Here is a 20915-nt window from a genome sequence, read left to right on the forward strand (position 1 = left end):
CTGTCCCATCAAACACTCCCAGGGCAGGTACAACACGTGTTAGATACAGAGTAAAGCACCCTCTACACTGTCCCATCAAACACTCCCAGGGCAGGTACAGCACGGGTTAGATACAGAGTAAAGCTCCCTCTACACTGTCCCATCAAACACTCCCAGGGCAGGTACAGCACGGGTTAGATACAGAGTAAAGCTCCCTCTACACTGTCCCATCAAACACTCCCAGGGCAGGTACAGCACGGGTTAGATACAGAGTAAAGCTCCCTCTACACTGTCCCATCAAACACTCCCAGGGCAGGTACAGCATGGGTTAGATGCAGAGTAAAGCTCCCTCTACACTGTCCCATCAAACACTCCCAGGGCAGGTATAGCACGGGTTAGATACAGAGTAAAGCTCCCTCTACACTATCCCATCAAACACTCCCAGGGCAGGTACAGCACGGGTTAGATACTGAGTAAAGCTCCCTCTACATTGTCCCATCAAACACTCCCAGGGCAGGTACAGCACGGGTTAGATACAGAGTAAATCTCCCACTGCACTGTCCCCATCAAACACTCCCAGGGCAGGTACAGCACGGGTTAGATACAGAGTAAAGCTCCCTCTACACTGTCCCATCAAACACTCCCAGGATAGGTACAGCACGGGTTAGATACAGAGTAAAGCTCCCTCTACACTGTCCCATCAAACACTCCTGGGGCAGGTACAGCACGGGTTAGATACAGAGTAAAGCTCCCTCTACACTGTCCCATCAAACACTCCCAGGGCAGGTACAGCACGGGTTAGATACAGAGTAAAGCTCCCTCTACACTGTCCCATATAACACTCCCAGGGCAGGTACAGCACAGGTTAGATACAGAGTAAAGCTCCCGCTACACTGTCCCCATCAAACACTCCCAAGGCAGGTACAGCACAGGTTAGATACAGAGTAAAGCTCCCTCTACACTGTCCCATCAAACACTCCCAGGGCAGGTACAGCACAGGTTAGATACAGAGTAAAGCTCCTTCTACACTGTCCCATCAAACACTCCCAGGGCAGGTACAGCACGGGTTAGATACAGAGTAATGCTCCCTCTACACTGTCCCATCAAACACTCACAGGGCAGGTACAGCACGGGTTAGATAAAGAGTAAAGCTCCCTCTACACTGTCCCATCAAACACTCACAGGGCAGGTACAGCACGGGTTAGATAAAGAGTAAAGCTCCCTCTACACTACACTAATGTGTCTATGACTACCCAACTCCTTTCTCATTGGACCATTACAGCCAACAAACAGCTGGTTTTTAACCCACCTTGACCCCCCACCCCAGTAAAGCAACATTCACCCAATGGGTTCAGCTGGTCCATTTTTGTCGTTAAAATTTCCAAACACAGCCCTCCTCTCGGCTGGGAATTGCAATGCCTGCTGTGGTACTGAGGCACACGGGCTAGGAAGGCTCCCCTCCTCCGGTCTGTGCAGAGCTAGCGGATCTCGAGGCGGGGTAGAGAGGGCTATCAGTGGCCTCAATACCCAGGGGACTGGAAAATCCGCCAGGAATCCTGCTCCTGATCACTGCCCAGTGAGCCCTGCTGGGAAAGGGATGCGTGGATGGTGAGTGTGGGTAGAATCAGCTTTCACACAGGGACAGGTGGAGGGCATTCAGCCCCTCGAACCTGTTACAGAGGAAAAGAAGGAGGCCGTTCAGCCCCTCGAACCTGTTACACAGGAACAGGAGGAGGCTGTTCAGCCCCTCGAGCCTGTTACACAGGAACAGGTGGAGGCCATTCAGCCCCTCGAGCCTGTTACACAGGAACAGGAGGAGGCCATTCAGCCCCTCGAGCCTGTTACACAGGAACAGGAGGAGGCCATTCAGCCCCTCGAGCCTGTTACACAGGGACAGGTGGAGGCCATTCAGCCCCTCGAGCCTGTTAGAGGAACAGGTGGAGGCCATTCAGCCCCTCGAGCCTGTTAGAGGCACAGGCGGAGGCCCATTCAGCCCCTCGAGCCTGTTAGAGGAACAGGAGGAGGCCATTCAGCCCCTCGAGCCTGTTAGAGGAACAGGAGGAGGCCATTCAGCCCCTCGAGCCTGTTCCGCCATTCAATCAGATCACGGCTGATCTGTATCTTAACTCCATTTACCCGCCTTGGTGCCATAACCCTTAATACCCTCACCCAACAAAAATCTATCAATCTCAGTTTTGAAATTTTCAATTGACCCCCAGCCTCAACAGCCTTTGCGGGGAGAGAGTTCCAGATTTCCACCACCCTTTGTGTGAAGAAGTGCTTCCTGACATCACCCCTGAACGGCCTGGCTCTAATTTTAAGGTTCTGCCCCCTTGTTCTGGACTCCCCCCACCAGAGGAAATAGTTTCTCTGTGTTAGCCATCACCTGCGGAGAACTTCTGACATTGGGGAGCAAAAACCCAGCGGCTACCTGAGCCCCTCCCCCAACAGTGGAGCCCCTCCCCCAACAGTGTGGCCCCTCCCCCCACAGCACAGCCCCTCCCCCACAGTGTGGCCCTGCCCCCCACAGCACAGTCCCTCCCCCCACAGCACAGCCCCACCCCCAACAGTGTGGCCCTGCCCCCACAGCACAGCCCCTCCCCCAACAGTGTGGCCCCACCCCCACAGCACAGCCCCTCCCCCAACAGTGGCCCCTCCCCCCGTGTGGCCCCTCCCCCCACAGCACAGCCCCCCCCAGTGTGGCCCCTCCCCCAACAGTTTGGCCCCTCCCCCCACAGTGTGGCCCCTCCCCCACCATGTGGCCCCCACCCCCCACAGCACAGCCCCTCCCCCCAGTGTGGCCCCTCCCCCCACAGCACAACCCCTCCCTTAACAGTGTGGCCCCTCCCCCACAGTGTGGCCCCTCCCCCAGTGTGGCCCTTCCCCCCCAGTGTGGCCCCTCCCCCCACAGCACGGCCCCTCCCCCAGTGTGGCCCCCTCCCCACACAGCACAGCCCCTCCCCACACAGTGTGGCCCCTCCCCCCACAGCACAGCCCCGCCCCCACAGTGTGGCCCCTCCCCCAGCGTGGCCCCTCCCCCACAGCACGGCCCCTCCCCCACAGTGTGGCCCCTCCCCCCACAGCACAGCCCCTCCCCCACAGTGTGGCCCCTCCCACAGCCAGAACTCGAGCCCCCGCCCGTCCTGTCAGACAGCACTTACCTGACCGTGAGGGCCCATGATGGGGTTGCTGGTGTTGTGTGGAGGTGCCTGTGCGTGAGGAGATGGCTGTGATCCCGGGGGTCCCTTTAATGGAGAAGAAATAAACAATCAGTGACCACTCGGACAGAACCAAAGTGCGTTAACGCGCTCCCCCTCCCCCCCCAGGCCTGATACCGAGTCCAGGAAACAGCCCCGGCCTGTCCCGAGTAAGCTGATCTTAGCGCAAGTGCTAGAACTGGCCTCAGGTCCCCCAGGGTCGGAAGGTGAACAATCAGCTCAGGGTTCGGTGGTGTGGTGGTTGTGTTACTGGACTAATAATCCCGAGACTGTGAGATCAAATCCCACCGCAGGCACTTGGAGAATTTGAATGCTGTTTAAAAACCTAACTGGTTCCATTAACAGCCGATAATTTTAATCGCTTTCCACTGAGCCCTGCGTGCACAGCGCGGCCAGGCTGCGGAACAGACGGAGTCAGCGCGCTCGGGACACCGAGGGTTTCACTTAATGGCGTCAGCAGGCACTTTGCTACTTGGGCCTGAGACATGGAGGGAGTGCAGCGAAGATTCACCAGGCTGATACCTGGGATGGCAGGAATGACGTATGAGGAGAGATTGGGTCGATTGGGCTTATACTTGCTGGAGTTTAGAAGAATGAGAGGGGATCTCATTGAAACTTATAAAATTCTAACAGGACTGGACAGACTAGATGCAGGAAGGATGTTCCCGATGGTCGGGGAGTCCAGAACCAGGGGTCACAGTCTAAGGATAAGGGGTGAGCCATTTAGGACAGAGATGAGGAGGAATTTCTTCACCCAGAGAGTGGTGAACCTGTGGAATTCTCTACCACAGAAGGCAGTAGAGGCCAATTCATTAAATATATTCAAGAAGGAGTTGGATATATTTCTTAAGGCTAAAGGGATCAAGGAATATGGGGAGAAGGCAGGGACAGGGTACTGAATTTGGATGATCAGCCATGATCTCATTAAATGGCGGAGCAGGCTCGAGGGGCCGAATGGCCTACTCCTGCTCCTATCGTCTATGTTTCTATGAGACAAGAGCTAAACTACGGCCTGGAGAATCCGCCAGCAGTTTCCCGAAACCGGACAAACCAGCGCAAAAGATCGATTCATTTCAAGCGCGAATTACGTCCTGTGCCAGTCGAGCTTCTGCCATCTTTTGTGGGGGTTTAAATAACATTCCGTTACAAGAGGCTGCCCAATTTCACTGGCTCACGGACCATTTACGTTTGTGATTATGCAAATGAGAGGGGAAAACTGATTGATAACTTCACTTTGGAAAACCAGCGCAATTTGCGCCGGATGTCGATTGCACCCAAAGTGGAAACTCCACCCCAGGATATAATACACACGTAACTATCGGGAAAGGCTGAACAGGCTGGGGCTCTTTTCTCTAGAAAAGAGAAGGCTGAGGGGTGACCTGATCGAGGTCTTTAAAATTACGAAAGGGTTTCAATAGGGTAAAAGTGGAGATGATGTTTCCACTTGTTGGGGAGACCAGAACCAGGGGCCATCAATATAAGATCGTCACTAATAAATCCAATGGGGAATTCAGGAGAAACTTCTTCACCCAGAGAGTGGTGAGAATGTGGAACTCGCTCCCACAGGGAGTGGTTGAGGTGAATAGCAGAGATGGATTTAAGGGGAAGCTGGATAAACACATGAGGGAGAAAGGAATAGAAGGATATGGTGATGGGGTGAGATGAAGAGGGGTGGGAGGAGGCTCGTGTGGAGCAGAAACACCGGCACGGAGCAGTCGGGCCGAATGGCCTGTTTCTGTGCTGTAAATACTATGTAAAGTATTGAAATTCGGAGCTGCATATAAACCAGATCCTTGCCTTTACCCACCACGGCAAAGTAACTACCCATTAGCTGGTTACAGTACCCGTTAGTCAGGTTGTAACCGGGAGTCTGCTTTGTGTAAAGAAGCAGAAACATTTTTTGAATCAATACAATTTACAATTTACATTGCCGTAACATTACGGCTGAGGTTCAGCCTGCGGTTCATGCAGGGCAGATGCTCCGGGACTGGGGAACTGGTCCCCTTTCACTGACATGGACTGACACTGAGTTCGTGTCACTGTCTGTGGGGAGTCTGCAGCAAACACAATCAGCACATGGTGGCAGTGCAGTCTGCAGAATAAAAACAACAGCATTTAAACAATGGATGTGTCAGAGTCAGCGAGAGAATCAGAGAATTAGAGATAGAGCATGAAACGGAGATATCACAGAGAGAGAGAGAGAGCATAAAACACGGACAGCAGAGGGAGATTCAGTGAGAGAGCACGAAAGGGAGATCGCAGGGAATCAGAGTGCAGAGAGAGAGTGACAGAAACAGCAAACAGTCAAGACACAAGAGAGAGAACACAAGACAGAGACAAAGAAAGCAGAGAGCGAGGGAGATGGGGATATCAGAGATGGTGTAAGGCAGAGTTAGCAGAGAGAGCGAGGGAGAGATGCAGATTGGAGAGAGAGACGGAGAAAGAGAAGAGGAAAATAGAGACTAATAGAACAAAGAGGGAATGAGACAGAAAGCAGAGGGGAGAAGACAGAGTGAGCATGAGAGAGAGATAGTAGACAGGGAGGGTAGGAGATAAATAACAGAGAGTAATATTGTATGTACCCAACAAATGTCAAATCGATTGACACCTACAGAATGTTGGAAAACTGTACCTTTTTGCTATGTAAGCTTTGGCAATATGGTTCTCTGTAAACTTTCATGCCAATAAAGCATTTGAATTGAATTGAATTGAATTGAGAAAGAGAGAGAGATTGAGAGAGAGTGATTGAGAGAGAGGTTGAGAGAGAGGGACTGAGAGAGAGAGAGACAGAGAGAGAGAGAGAGAGAGAGAGGGATTGAGAGAGAGATTGAGGATTGAGAGAGAGAGAGAGAGAGAGAGGGATTGAGGGACAGAGAGGTATTGAGAGAGAGAGCGGGATTGAGAGAGCGATAGCAGAGAGTAAGTGAGACAGAGGCAACAGAAAACTTCTCCATTCTCCAGTGCATCGCCCGAGTGCCATTCTTCATCTCTGACCTCTGACCCGATTAAAGCCGGTGTCGGTGGGATATTCAACCACAGTGGCATCGCACACCAGCCCCGCTCCCGTCGGCCAGCCGGTTTCTGGACGGCGATGAGGAGCTGGAAGCCCTTGGCCAGGGGTGCTCAGTGGGCCTCAGTACCACACCGGGAGTAACCGCCGGGAGGGCGGCGGTAGAAACGGGTTGTCATTACACCTGGTCGGCAAACCGGGCGAAGGGGGGCAAAAAAAAACCCGAGGTTGCAAGGAGGTTTCACCAGGTTAAAGGCGCTATATAAATGCAAGATGTATGTTGGACCTGCGAATGGGCCAGTTTCCAGCCCATGGTCTGGGGCAGTGCTGGTGTCCCACCTCCCCCTCTCTCCCCCTCTCTCCCCGGTTATGTGCTCGGTGTCTAAGCTGCGAGTACCTGGAAGAAGCCAGGAGGCAGTGGAACTCCTGGGGCCCCTTCACTGGGAGTCATGTTTCCAAGCACGGGGCTCGGAGCTGCGGCCGCACTCTGCAAAAAAACACACACACAGCCAGCGATGGGTTAGATTCCGCACTTCACACCAGCAGGGCGGCCCGCACAGCCTCTCCCCGTCACAGTCAGTCACCCACCGATAACAGGGCAATGCAGTGACAGGCACTGGGCACCGGGCACCGGGCACTGGGCAATGGGCACCAGGCAATGGGCACCAGGCACCGGGTACCCCGAAGGTCAGTCACAATGCTCGAGATTGAAGCAGAGATTCTACAATCTCACCAAACACCCTCAACAAAACAGACTGCATCTCCCATTACAGACAGGCTGGAATCTAATCCAGGGGTTCAGGGGGTTTATATATAGAATAACAGATACCCGGGAGTGAGTTACAGGCTGGAATCTAATCGAGGGGTTCGGGGGGTTTATATATAGAATAACAGATACCCGGGAGTGAGTTACAGGCTGGAATCTAATTGGGGGGTTCGGGGGTTTTATATATAGAATAACAGATACCCGGGAGTGAGTTACAGGCTGGAATCTAATCGAGGGGTCCGGGGATTTATATATAGAACTAGCTGGAGTGCCCGGCGGTGCCGAGGGTTTTTTGAGGGCATATTGTTATGAAAAAAGTAGAAATAATTTTTATCTATATATATCAATGAGTCTGTCCATCTGTCTGTCTGTCTGTGTGGGGGAAGGAGAGAGAGAGAGTGGGAAGGAGAGAGAGAGAGGGGGAAGGAGAGAGAGAGAGAGAGTGGGAAGGAGAGAGAGGGGGAAGGAGAGAGAGAGAGGGGGAAGGAGAGAGAGGGAAAGAGAGAGAGAGAGGGAAAGAGAGAGGGGAAGGAGAGAGAGAGGGAAGGAGAGAGAGAGAGAGAGAGAGGGGGAAGGAGAGAGAGAGAAGGAGAGAGAGAGAAAGGGAAAGAGAGAGAGAGAGAGAGGGAAGGAGAGAGTGAGAGAGGGGGAAAGAGAGAGAGAGAGAGGGAAGGAGAGAGAGAGAGAAAAAGAGAGAGGGGGAAGGAGAGAGAGAGAGGGGGGGAAGGAGAGAGAGAGAGAGAGAGGGGGGGAAGGAGAGAGAGAGAGTGGGAAGGAGAGAGAGAGAGTGGGAAGGAGAGAGGGAAGGGGAGGGAGAGAGAGGGAAGGAGAGAGGGAAGGGGAGGGAGAGAGGGAAGGAGAGAGAGAGAGGGAAGGAGAGAGAAAGAGAGAGAGAGGGGGGAAGGAGAGAGAGAGAGAGAGAGAGAGAGAGGGGGGAAGGAGAGAGAGAGAGAGAGGGGGGAAGGAGAGAGAGGGGGAAGGAGAGAGAGAGAGAGAGAGAGAGAGGGGGGAAGGAGAGAGAGAGAGAGAGAGAAATTCCTGAATCAATACTAATGAATCAACAATTTCCTCACCTCCATTACCATTTTTTTAGCTTCAGGCCCGGCCGGTCTTTAATGGCCACCACTCACCTCCGCTCAGCTCCCGCTCGGCAGATTGAAGGATTAGGCCCCGCCCACAAACACCATGAAACGCCCCCCAATTGGTCAACCATCACGTCACTCAAAGCTAATGAGCGGTAGGATTGGTCAACCGCTATTTTGTACGTTTTTTGAACGTTTTTTAAAAGTAAATACGCCTATGACACTCCCCTGATTGGTCAAATACGCCTATGACACTCCCCTGATTGGTCAAATACGCCTATGACACTCTCCTGATTGGTCAACCGCTAATTAGCGGATTTTGTACGTTTTTTTAAAAGTAAATATGCCTAGGACACTCCCCTAATCATAAGCTTTCTTTTGATATAATATATGTGTAGGTACGCTCTATAACTTTTGAGTGATGCCTGGACAGACAGACATAGTGGTTAGCACTGTTGCCTCACAGCGCCAGGGACCCGGGTTCAAATCTGGCCTCAGGTGACTGTCTGTGTGGAGTTTGCACATTCTCCCCGTGTTTGCGTGGGTTTTCTCCGGGTGCTCCGGTTTCCTCCCACAGTCCAAAGATGTGCGGGTCAGGTTGATTGGCCATGATAAAAATTGGCCCTTAGTGTTAGGGGGGATTAAATACGCGGGGATAGGGCTTGGGTGGGATGGTTGTCAGTGTAGGGATCGGGTGCTAAGGTTTGGATGATCAGCCATGATCTCATTGAATGGCGGAGCAGGCTCGAAGGGCCGAATGGGGAGGGGAAGGGGGAGGGGAGGGGTGGAGAGGGGGAGGCCCCGCCCCCGATGTCCCGAGCCCCGCCCTCCCGAGGCCCGATCTCACGAGGCCCGATCTCCCGAGCCCCCCGATCTGCCGAGCGCCGATCTCCCGAGGCCCGCCCCCCCTGATCTCCCGAGGCTCGCCCCCCCCCCCGCCGATCTCCGGAGGCCCGATCTCCCGAGCCCCGCCCCCCGCCCGAGCCGGCTTCAAGAGCAGAGAGAGAGACGCCGCCGCGCAATCTACTGCGTGAGGCCCGGCCGGACGCAAGTCGCGCGCGCTGACTCCTGCCCCGCCCGCCTTTACTAACATGGCGGCGGTGGCGACGCTCAGCTCAGGCCCGCCCCCTCCAGCCTTCACAAAGATGGCGGAAATCGCGAGCCGCTTGTTCAGCGCGACGGGAGGTGCCTAGCTCGGGCGTGGCTGGGCAACAGAGGCCCAGGCTTACAGGCCTGGAAAAACGGTTAAAGGTAGGAAAATTCTAGATGTTACAGAAAAGATTTACAAATTAATTAACTTTTTTTAAAAACAATTTGTGTTTTAAAAACAACTTTTTTTTTGCTGGAAATGTAGATTTGAAAAGAAACACGCAGAAAGCGGGAAAAAGAAATGAAAAGTTTGGAATCAAGATGGCGGCGACTCACCTCGGTTCAGAACGATAAGGCCCGCCCACACACGCACCGATTGGTGGACCGTCAGGTCACCGAAGCGTAGGATTGGTCAATCGTCCCGTCACTCAACTGTAGGAGCCCGCCCGCACGCGCCAGGAACCCGCCCCCGCCACGCAGCGATTGGTCGACCGTCGGGTCGTTCGACCGTACGATTGGTCGACCTCGACGTCACTCGATGCTAATGAGCGGATAATGAGCGGAATGTTGAAGGTTTTTTGGATACCGCGGGCGCAATCTTTGTCTCGCCGAAACGTAGATACGCTTATGACGGTTCTGGAATTGTAAGCTTTCTTTCGATGTAACACACATGTAGGTACGCTCTATAACTTTTGAGTTTATACAAGACAGACAGACAGACGGAATGACAGACAGATCGACCGCTATATATATATAAAAATATAATATAATATAATATATATATATATATATATATAGGTATATATACTAGCTGGGGGTGCCTGGCGTTGCCAGGGCAATTTTGGGCCGCGCGGTTTACGGCTGGGCGCTGCGGCTCCCGCGCTCTGTGTCACTCTTTCCCTCCCTGACCCTCTCTTTCTGCCCCCCCCTCTCTCACTATCCCTCTCTCTCCCTGCCCCCTCTCTCTCTCCCCCCTCTCTCTCCCTGTGGCTGTATGTCCCTTCTCTCTGTCTCTCCCTCTCTCTACCTCTACCTCTCCCCCTCTCATCTCCATCCCTCCCTCCCTCCGCCTCTTTTGGTACCCGGGGAAGGGCTTTGAAAATTGAGCCAGGCCGCGGTGGCCATGCAGGGCCTAGCGGTTGAGGCCCGGCCGGGCTCTAGGGCCGAGACGGACCCCAGCTGAGCTCCCGGTGCGGCAGGGTGCCGTGGCACGGTTAACGGCTGGCCGCTGACGCTCCCCCGCCCACTCTGTGTCTCGGGCCAAGCGGTTGTGAGGCCCGGCCCGAGTGACTCCAACTCACCTCCCGCTCCCGGAGCCGCAATGTGGGGGTTTGTTTGGCTGGTGCTGTTGCTGTTGGGATGAAAAAAATGGCGGCGCAGTTTCGGGAGGCTGCAGGATTAGGCCCGCCCACAGACGGCGGATTGGTCAACCATCAGGTCACTGAACTGTAGGATTGGTCAACCATCACGTCACTCAACGCTAATGAGTGGTAGGATTGGTCAACCGCTAATGAGCGGATTTTTGAGGATTTTGAACGTTTTTTGTATAGTGTCCGAACAATTTTTGTCTGACCAAAAAGTAAATATGCCTATTAGATTCTCCTAATGATAAGCTTTCTTTTGATATAACATGCGTGTAGGTACGCTCTATAACGTTTGAGTGTATAGCGGACAGACAGACAGACAGACAAACCAACCGCTTGAGTGCCCGGCGGTGCCGAGGGAACTCAAGAACCCTGTGCCAGACAGAGAGAGGGGGGGGAAGGAGAGAGAGGGGGGGAAGGAGAGAGAGAGGGGGGGAAGGAGAGAGAGAGAGAGAGGGAAGGAGAGAGAGAGGGAAGGAGAGAGAGACAGAGAGCGAAGGAGAGCGAGAGGGAATGAGAGAGAGGGAGAGAGAGACAGAGAGAGAGAGGGAGAGAGAGACAGAGGGAAGGAGAGAGAGACAGAGAGGGAAGGAGAGAGAGAGGGAAGGAGAGAAAGGGGAAAGGGGTAGGGGGAAGGGGGTTGGGGGGGAAAGGGGTGGGGGGGAAAGGGGTGGGGGGAAAGGGGTGGGGGGAAGGGGGGTGGGGGGAAAGGGGTGGGGGGAAGGCGGGGAAGGGAAGGGGGGTGGGGGGAAAGGGGTGGGGGGAAGGGGGGAAGGGAAGGGGGGAAGGGAAGGGAATGGAATGGGGGAGTGGGGGAAAGGGGGTGTGTGGGAGGGGGGTGGGAAGGGGGTGTGGGGGGGGAAGTGGGGGTGGGAAGGGGGTGTGGGGGTGGGAAGAGGGTGTGGGGGTGGGAAGGGGGTGTGGGGGTGGGAAGGGGGTGTGGGGGGGAAGGGGGTGGGAAGGGGGTGTGGGGGAAGGAGGGGGGAAGGTGGGGGAAGGAGGGGGGAAAGGGAGGGGGGGAGCCAGCAGACCCTCTCCCCTCTGCCAGTGTTGAGAGTTGCGCTGCCGGCGGCGGCTGGAGAAGGCTAGGCCCCGGGGCCTCGGGCACCCGCACTGACATGGCTCAGCCGAGCCCAGCGCCCCGGGCAGCCCGAGCTCCACAGCCACCGTTCGGCCGCAGGCCACAAAGCACCCGAGCCCAGCGCCGGCGATGGTTCCGCGGAGCTCTGTACCGCCCCGCCAGCCTTTACAAAGATGGCGGCGGTGGCTACGCTCAGCTCAGGGCCGCCCCGCCAGCCTTTACAAAGATGGTGGCGATCGCGGGCCGCTTGTTGAGCGGGACGGGAGGTGCCTAGCTCGGGCGTGGCTGGGGAGGAGAGGCCGAGGCTTCGAGGCCTGCAGGCGGGGTAACCCTGGAAGGTTGCGGCGCCCGGCGGAGGTAGCGAGTCAAGAGGGAAAAAAAAGGGTGAAAGGTAGGAAAATTAATGAGGTTAGAGAAAATATTTACAAATTCATTAACTTTTTTTAAAAACAATTTAATTGTGTTTTAAAATCTAGATTTGAAAATAAACACGCAGAAAGTGGGAAAAATAAATGAATAGTTAGGAATCAAGATGGCGGCCACTCACCTCAGCTCAGAAGGATTAGGCCCGCCCACACACGCAATGAAACGCCCCCCGTGACGCACCGATTGGTCAACCATCAGGTTAATCCCCTGTACGATTGGTCAATCATCACGTCACTCAACACTAATGAGCGGAATGTTGCCATTTTTTTGAACCTTTTTTGTATACTGTCCGAACAATTTTTGTCTGACCAAAAAGTAAATATGCCTATTAGACTCCCCTAATGATAAGCTTTCTTTTGATATAATATATGTGTAGGTACGCTCTATAACTTTTGATTGTATAGCCGGACAGACAGACAGACAAACAGACAGAAAGACAGACCATTTTATATTTCTAGAAGATAATAATATATATATATATATAAATAAAATAAAAATAAAATAGATATAGATATATAGACAGATAGATAGATAGATAACAGATACCCGAGTGAGTTACAGGCTAGAATCTAATCGAGGGGTTCGGGGGTTTATATATAGGATAACAGATGCCCGGGAGTGAGGAAGGTTGTTGATTTTGAACGGTCTGTGCACCTTTCCTGTTCTAAGCTGGTATCCATGTTCCCTGACAATCTCAACTGTATTTTCGGGTCTCATGTTATCTTATCCCAGTGTGTTCACGGTGGGTGGGTGAGGTGGGGGATAGCGGAGGGTGTCAGGAGCTGCGGAACTGCAAAGGAATGTGGTTTAGTGTCACAGTGAGGCAGGGCTGGATGAAAGTGTTAAATACACAACGCAGGCTAGCGGAAGGAACAGAAAGCAATCTCTCTCCGATACTCCCAGTCAGGCTCCCATCCCCATCCACCCTTCGCAGGAGTCTGTACTGATCACTCTCTCACCCCTGCCTACCCCCTGCCCACCCCGGGGCTATCTATCACATCACTCGGAGCCTCCTGCAACTCCCCAATCAATCAGGCAATGTTTTATTGAGACCCGGCCATGCATACTGATCAGAGGAGCATCGAACGCTGCAGCAGGAACATCAACATCGTGACAGAGATTGCCCGAATCGTGCAGCAACTGCGGGGGCACAACACGGGGCCACACAGGGACACGGCCCTCCTTCTCCCTTCTCATTTGTTGGGGTACAGGCTCCGTCGCCCAAGGAGCATTGCTCACGCAGAATTCTGGACAATGTTGGCAGAATATTCCACCATGATTGGCGTCACCGAACCCCCCCCCCTCGCCACACACTGACACACACACACTGACACACACACACACTGACACACACACTGACACACACAGACAGTGACACACATACTGACACACACACACACTGACACACACAGACAGTGACACACACACACACTGACACACACACACACACACACTGACACACACACACTGACACACACACACTGACACACACACACTGACACACCAGACAGACACACACACACACTGACACACACACAGTGACACACACACAGTGACACACACTGACACACACACACTGACACACACACAGTGACACACACTGACACACACACAGTGACACACAGTGACACACACACACTGACACACACACACTGACACACACACACACTGACACACACACACCGACACACCAGACAGACACACACACACACTGACACACACACAGTGACACACACACACCGACACACCAGACAGACACACACACACACTGACACACACACACTGACACACACACTGACACACACACACTGACACACACACAGTGACACACACACACCGACACACCAGACAGACACACACACACACTGACACACACACACTGACACGCACTGACACACACACACTGACACACAGTGACACACACTGACACACACACACTGACACACACACACTGACACACACAGTGACACACCGACACACACACACTGACACACACACACACTGACACACACACACCGACACACCAGACACACACACACACACACTGACACACACACAGTGACACACACACAGTGACACACACTGACACACACACAGTGACACACAGTGACACACACACACTGACACACACACACTGACACACACACAGTGACACACACACACCGACACACCAGACAGACACACACACACACTGACACACACACACTGACACACCAGACAGACACACACACACACTGACACACACACACTGACACACACACTGACACACACACACCGACACACCAGACAGACATACACACTGACACACACACAGTGACACACACACACCGACACACCAGACACACACGACACACACAGGTGCAGACACACACACACACACATAAACACTCACACTCCTCTAACATTGCGCTTCTCTTCACACTCTCTACCCAATTGTGTCTTTGGTTACCTCTCCCAGCCTGGCTTAATCCACCCCCTTTCCCACTCTCCGTTCCTCTCCCCTTCCCCCCCTTCCTGTAAAGTGCTCCGAGTTGCCTTGAGCAGCGCTGTATAACTGCAGGTTACATTAAAAGATATAAAATGATGTCGGAACCTATCCCAGCTCCCCTGCAGCCACTTTGAATGGAACCAAATGGACTCAATCCTGATCTAATCCAACTGTCTGCTTCTAGTCTCAAAAATCAGGAACAAAAAGGGGTTAAACAAAATATGTAAAAACCAAGCATTAGATTTGCAAAAAATAAAATTCGAAAGCTTTAGGAGAAAAGAGCAGAATTTTAAATCGGCAGAAAGAGGGAGCCGAGCCCAGAGCTCTGCTTGTCTGTGTGCCTGACTTCACTTCACTAACCAGTGGTGTATTCAAAATTATTAAAAATTAATCGGGACAGAGCAGATCAGGAGCTGCTTCTCCAGTCTCCAGCAAAATCCATCCCTCAGTCAGGTGAACGGGTTCCGCACGACCAGTAACCATGGTAACCCCAGCTTCCTACGCCTCTCGAGTGCCCATTAAAATGCTTCACCTGTCAATCATTCGCGGCCCCCGAGAACCAGGTCTGTATCATTAGCTCACCGGAGCCCGCAGCTATCAGAAACCAACATCCAACTCTCAGCTAACTCTCGGTCGGTATCTTTTAAAGAGGCGATGTTCGCTCCATCTAACCAGGGCTCTTAACTCTGAACTTAAGAATTAGGAGCAGGAGTCGGCCATTCGGCCCCTCGAGCCTGCTCCGCCATTCAATAAGATCATGGCTGATCATCGACCTCAACTCCACATTCGCCCGATCCCCATATCCCTCGATTCCCCAGAGTCCAAAAATCTATCGATCTCAGCCTTGAATATACTCAATGACTGAGCATCCACAGCCCTCTGGGGCAGAGAATTCCAAAGATTCACCACCCTCTGAGTGAAGAAATTCCTCCTCATCTCAGTCCTAAATGGCCGACCCCTTATCCTGAGACTGTGACCCCTGGTTCTAGACTCTCCAGCCAGGGGGAAACAGCCTCTCAGCATCTACCGTGTCAATCTGATTATTTCTTTATTCATTCTCGGGATGTGGGCTTCGCTGGCAAGGCTAGCATTTATTGCCCATCCCTAATTGCCCTTGAGAAGGTGGTGGTGAGCCGCCTTCTTGAACCGCTGCAGTCCGTGTGGTGAAGGGACTCCCACAGTGCTGTTAGGGAGGGAGTTCCAGGATTTTGACCCAGCGACGATGAAGGAATGGTGATATACTTCCAAGTCAGGATGGTGGATTGGAGGGTAGCTAATGTTACCCCACTATTCAAAAAAGGTGGTAAAGAAAAAGCGGGGAATTACAGACCGGTAAGCCTGACATCAGTAGTGGGGAAAATGCTAGAGTCCATTATAAAAGATGTAATAGCAGAGCAGTTGGAAAACAGTGACAGGATCGGACAAAGTCAACATGGATTTACAAAAGGTAAATCGTGCTTGACTAATCTACTGGAATTTTTTGAGGATGTAACTGGTAAAATAGATAAGGGAGAACCAGTGGATGTGGTGTATTTGGACTTTCAGAAGGCTTTCGATAAGGTCCCGCATAAGAGATTAGCTTGTAAAATTAAGGCACATGGGATTGGGGGCAAGATATTGACTTGGATAGAGAACTGGTTGGCAAATAGAAAGCAAAGAGTTGGAATAAACGGGTCGTTTTCCGAGTGCAGGCAATGACTAGTGGGGTACCGCAAGGATCGGTCCTAGGATCCCAGCTGTTCACAATATATATTAATGATCTGGACGAGGGAATTGGATGTAGTATCTCCAAATTTGCAGACGACACAAAGCTGGGTGGGAGGGTATGCTGTGAGGAGGATGTTGTGAAACTCCAGTACGATTTGGACAGGTTGGGTGATTGGGCAGAAACATGGCAAATGCACTATAATGTGAATAAATGTGAGGTTATCCACTTTGGTGGCAAAAACAGGAAGGCAGATTATTATTTGAATGGCAATAGATTGGGAGAAGGGGAAGTGCAAAGAGACCTGGGTGTTTTTGTGCACCAGTCGCTGAAGGTAAGCATGCAGGTGCAGCAGGCGGTTAAGAAGGCAAATGGTATGTTGGCCTTCGTAGCAAGAGGGTTCGAGTACAGGAACAAGGATGTCTTGCTGCAGTTGTACAGGGCCTTGGTGAGACCGCACCTTGAGTATTGTGTGCAGTTTTGGCCGCCTTATCTGAGGAAGGACGTGCTTGCCATGGAAGGAGTGCAGCGAAGATTCACCAGGCTGATACCTGGGATGGCAGGAATGACGTACGAGGAGAGATTGGGTCGATTGGGCTTGTACTCACTGGAGTTTAGAAGATTGAGAGGGGATCTCATCGAAACCTATAAAATTCTGTCAGGCCTGGACAGACTAGATGCAGGAAAGATGTTCCCGATGGCCGGGGAGTCCAGAACTAGGGGTCATAGTCTAAGGATAAGGGGTAAGCCATTTAGGACTGAGATGAGGAGGAATTTCTTCACCCAGAGAGTGGTGAACCTGTGGAATTCTCTACCACAGAAGGCAGGGAGGCCAATTCATTAAATATATTCAAGAAGGAGTTGGATATATTTCTTAAGGCTAAAGGGATCAAGGGATATGGGGAGAAGGCAGGGACGGGGTACTGAATTTGGATGATCAGCCATGATCTCATTGAATGGCGGAGCAGGCTCGAGAGGCTGAAGGGCCTACTCCTGCTCCTATCTTCTATGTTTCTATGTTACTTGGAGGGGAACTTGGAGCTGGTGGTGTTCCCATGCACCTGCTGCCCTTGTCCTTCTAGGTGGAAGAGGTCGCGGGTTTGGGAGGTGCTGTCGAAGAAGCCTTGGTGAGTTGCTGCAGTGCATCTTGTAGATGGTACACACTGCAGCCACGGTGCGCTGGTGGTGGAGGGAGTGAATGTTTAAGGTGGTGGATGGGGTGCCAATCAAGCAGGCTGCTTTGTCCTGGATGGTGTCGAGCTTCTTGAGTGTTGTTGGAGCTGCACTCATCCAGGCGAGTGGAGAGTATTCCATCCTGGAACTCCCTCCCTAACAGCACTGTGGCAGTACCTTCACCACACGGACTGCAGCGTTTCAAGAAGGCGGCTCACCACCACCTTCTCGAGGGCAATTAGGGATGGGCAATAAATGCTGGCCTTGCCAGCGACACCCAGATCCCATAAACAAATTTTAAAAAACACACTCCTGACTTGTGTCTTGCAGATGGTGGAAAGGCTTTGGGGAGCAGAATACTCAGCCTCTGACCTGCTCTTGCAGCAACCGCATTTCAAAAAATGGAATTATAAATATCACCAATTGCCTCTGTTGGAATCAGTAACATTCACTTCCATTGGACGCCATCCCATTTCCCTTGAAGATGTTAACTGTTGCTAGGGTATGGTTCCATGGAAACCCTGCCAGTGAGTGCCAGCAGGCTATCCAATCACAGGGTGCATCACAGGGTAAGGATCCTGCCCTGACCATCAACTGAATTATTAATAAATACAAGATGTTTTATTGGCCCATAATCCTTTTAACTCATTAATCAAAGCTTTTACAGTGTAACTGTACAGAGTCACTGTTTATTCAGGGTGAGGGTCACTCACTGTAACTGTACAGACTCACTGTTTATTCAGGGTAAGGGTCACTCACTGTAACTGTACAGAGTCACTGTTTATTCAGGGTAAGGGTCACTCACTGTAACTGTACAGAGTCACTGTTTATTCAGGGTAAGGGTCACTACCTGTAACTGTACAGAGTCACTTTATTCAAATGTAAGAAATCACACAACACCAGGTTATAGTCCAACAGTTTTATTTGAAATCACAAGCTTTCGGAGCGCTGCTCCTTCGTCAGGTGAAGTGGAGAGATGCATAAAAACACAGCTTATATAGTCAGAGAATAATGTCAGATGTTTACAGGTAATCTTTCTAACTGCCATTTATCACACCTCGGCAGAGAGATAATCACAGCAATCAAAGGTGTAAATGGTGTCCAAACAGGTCAGTCAGGAAAACATTACATCAAAGAACAATGAGGTGGGGTCACAAGGGGTCAAATGTTGCAGATGCTGGGGTCTGTATGAAAAACAAAAAAAGACAAAAAACATTTTTTTTGCTGGAACTCACAGCAGGTCCGGCCGCATCTGTATGGAGAGAACAAGCCAATGACGACTCGAGTCTGGATGACCCTATGTCAGGTGGGGTTACATGTAGCGTGACATGAACCCAAGATCTCGGTTGAGGCCGTCCTCATGGGTGCGGAACTTGGCTATCAGTTTCTGCTCGACGATTTTGCGTTGTCATGTGTCTCGAAGGCCGCCTTGGAGAATGCTTACCCGAAGATCGGAGGCTGAATGTCCTTGACTGCTGAAGTGTTCCCCGACTGGGAGGGAACACTCCTGCCTGGCGATTGTTGCGTGGTACCACGACACCACATAACCCTGCCACAGCAACCTCTGCAAGACATGCCAGATCATCAACACAGATACCATCATCACACGTGAGGACACCACCCACCAGGCACATGGTACATACTCATGTGACTCGGCCAACATTGTCTACCTCATACATTGCAGGAAAGGATGCCCTGGAGCATGGTACATCGGCGAGACCATGCAGACACTGCGACAACGGATGAACGGACACCGCGCAACAATCGCCAGGCAGGAGTGTTCCCTCCCAGTCGGGGAACACTTCAGCAGTCAAGGACATTCAGCCTCCGATCTTCGAGTAAGCATTCTCCAAGGCGGCCTTCGAGACACACGACAACGCAAAATCGTCGAGCAGAAACTGATAGCCAAGTTCCGCACCCATAAGGACGGCCTCAACCGAGATCTTGGGTTCATGTCACGCTACATGTAACCCCACCTGACATAGGGTCATCCAGACTCGAGTCGTCGTTGGCTTGTTCTCTCCACACAGATGCGGCCGGACCTGCTGTGATTTCCAGCAAAAAAAATGTTTTTTGTCTGTTTTTTTTTCATACAGACCCCAGCATCTGCAACATTTGACCCCTTGTGACCCCACCTCATTGTTCTTTGATGTAATGTTTTCCTGACTGACCTGTTTGGACACCATTTACACCTTTGATTGCTGTGATTATCTCTCTGCCGAGGTGTGATAAATGGCAGTTAGAAAGATTACCTGTAAACATCTGACATTATTCTCTGACTATATAAGCTGTGTTTTTAAGCATCTCTCCACTTCACCTGATGAAGGAGCAGCGCTCTGAAAGCTTGTGATTTCAAATAAAGCTGTTGGACTATAACCTGGTGTTGTGTGATTTCTTACATTTATCCACCCCAGTCCAACACCGGCATCTCCACACCACTGTTTATTCAGGGTAAGGGTCACTCACTCTAACTGTACAGAGTCACTGTTTATTCAGGGTAAGGGTCACTCACTGTAACTGTACAGAGTCACTGTTTATTCAGGGTAAGGGTCACTCACTGTAACTGTACAGAGTCACTGTTTATTCAGGGTAAGGGTCACTCACTCTAACTGTACAGAATCACTGTTTATTCAGGGTAAGGGTCACTCACTGTAACTGTACAGAGTCACTGTTTATTCAGGGTAAGGGTCACTCACTGTAACTGTACACAGTCACTGTTTATTCAGGGTAAGGGTCACTCACTGTAACTGTACAGAGTCACTGTTTATTCAGGGTAAGGGTCACTCACTGTAACTGTACACAGTCACTGTTTATTCAGGGTAAGGGTCACTCACTCTAACTGTACAGAGTCACTGTTTATTCAGGGTAAGGGTCACTCACTGTGTAACTGTACAGAGTCACTGTTTATTCAGGGTAAGGATTTGGATGAGTGACTCTATACCAGAGGAAATAAATTGTGACTCATGAATAAGATTTTACGTTCACAGAATAAATGAGTGAAACAGCGCATAATGCCGCCCACTCACTGACTGACTGCCGGTATCACTCAGTGGGTAGCACACTCTCGCCTCTGAGTCAGAAGGTCGTGACTTCAAGCCCCACTCCAGAGACTTGAGCACAGAATCCAAGTTGACAGCTCAGTGCAGTACAAAGGATTACACAGGATATACGGCACAGAAACAGGCCATTCGGCCCAACCAGTCCATGCCGGCGTTTATGCTCCACTCGAGCCTCCTCCCGTCTTTCCTCATCTAACTTTATCAGTATAACCCTCTATTCCCTTCTCCCTCATGTGCTTGTCTAGTCTCCCCTTAAATGTATCTACACTATTCGCTTCAACCACTCCCTGTGGTAGCGAGTTCCACATTCTCACCACTCTCTGGGTAAAGAAGTTTCTCCTGAATTCCCTATTGGATTTCTTGGTGACTCTCTTATATTGATGGCCTCTAGTTCTGCTCTTCTCCACAAGTGGAAACACTCTCTCTGTATCCACTCAATCAAAACCTTTCATAATTTTAAAGACCTCTATTCGGT

General features: G+C 51.6%; 1 protein-coding gene across 1 annotated transcript in view; it reads right to left on the reverse strand.

Moving 5' to 3' along the window:
- Positions 1-20915, reverse strand: part of ssbp4 (single stranded DNA binding protein 4) — a 206874-nt gene that overhangs the window by 54420 nt on the left and 131539 nt on the right. Inside the window, exons 5-6 of the mRNA XM_086004348.1 lie at positions 6605-6694; positions 3141-3224 (exon numbers count right to left, since the gene is read on the reverse strand). Coding sequence (XP_085860474.1) covers positions 3141-3224; positions 6605-6694 — 174 coding nt within the window. The remainder of the gene's footprint in view (positions 1-3140; positions 3225-6604; positions 6695-20915) is intronic.

This window comes from Somniosus microcephalus, chromosome 13, assembly GCF_052327205.1.
Source record: "Somniosus microcephalus isolate GS21.2 chromosome 13, FLI_Smic_1.0, whole genome shotgun sequence".
Lineage (NCBI taxonomy): Eukaryota > Metazoa > Chordata > Chondrichthyes > Squaliformes > Somniosidae > Somniosus > Somniosus microcephalus.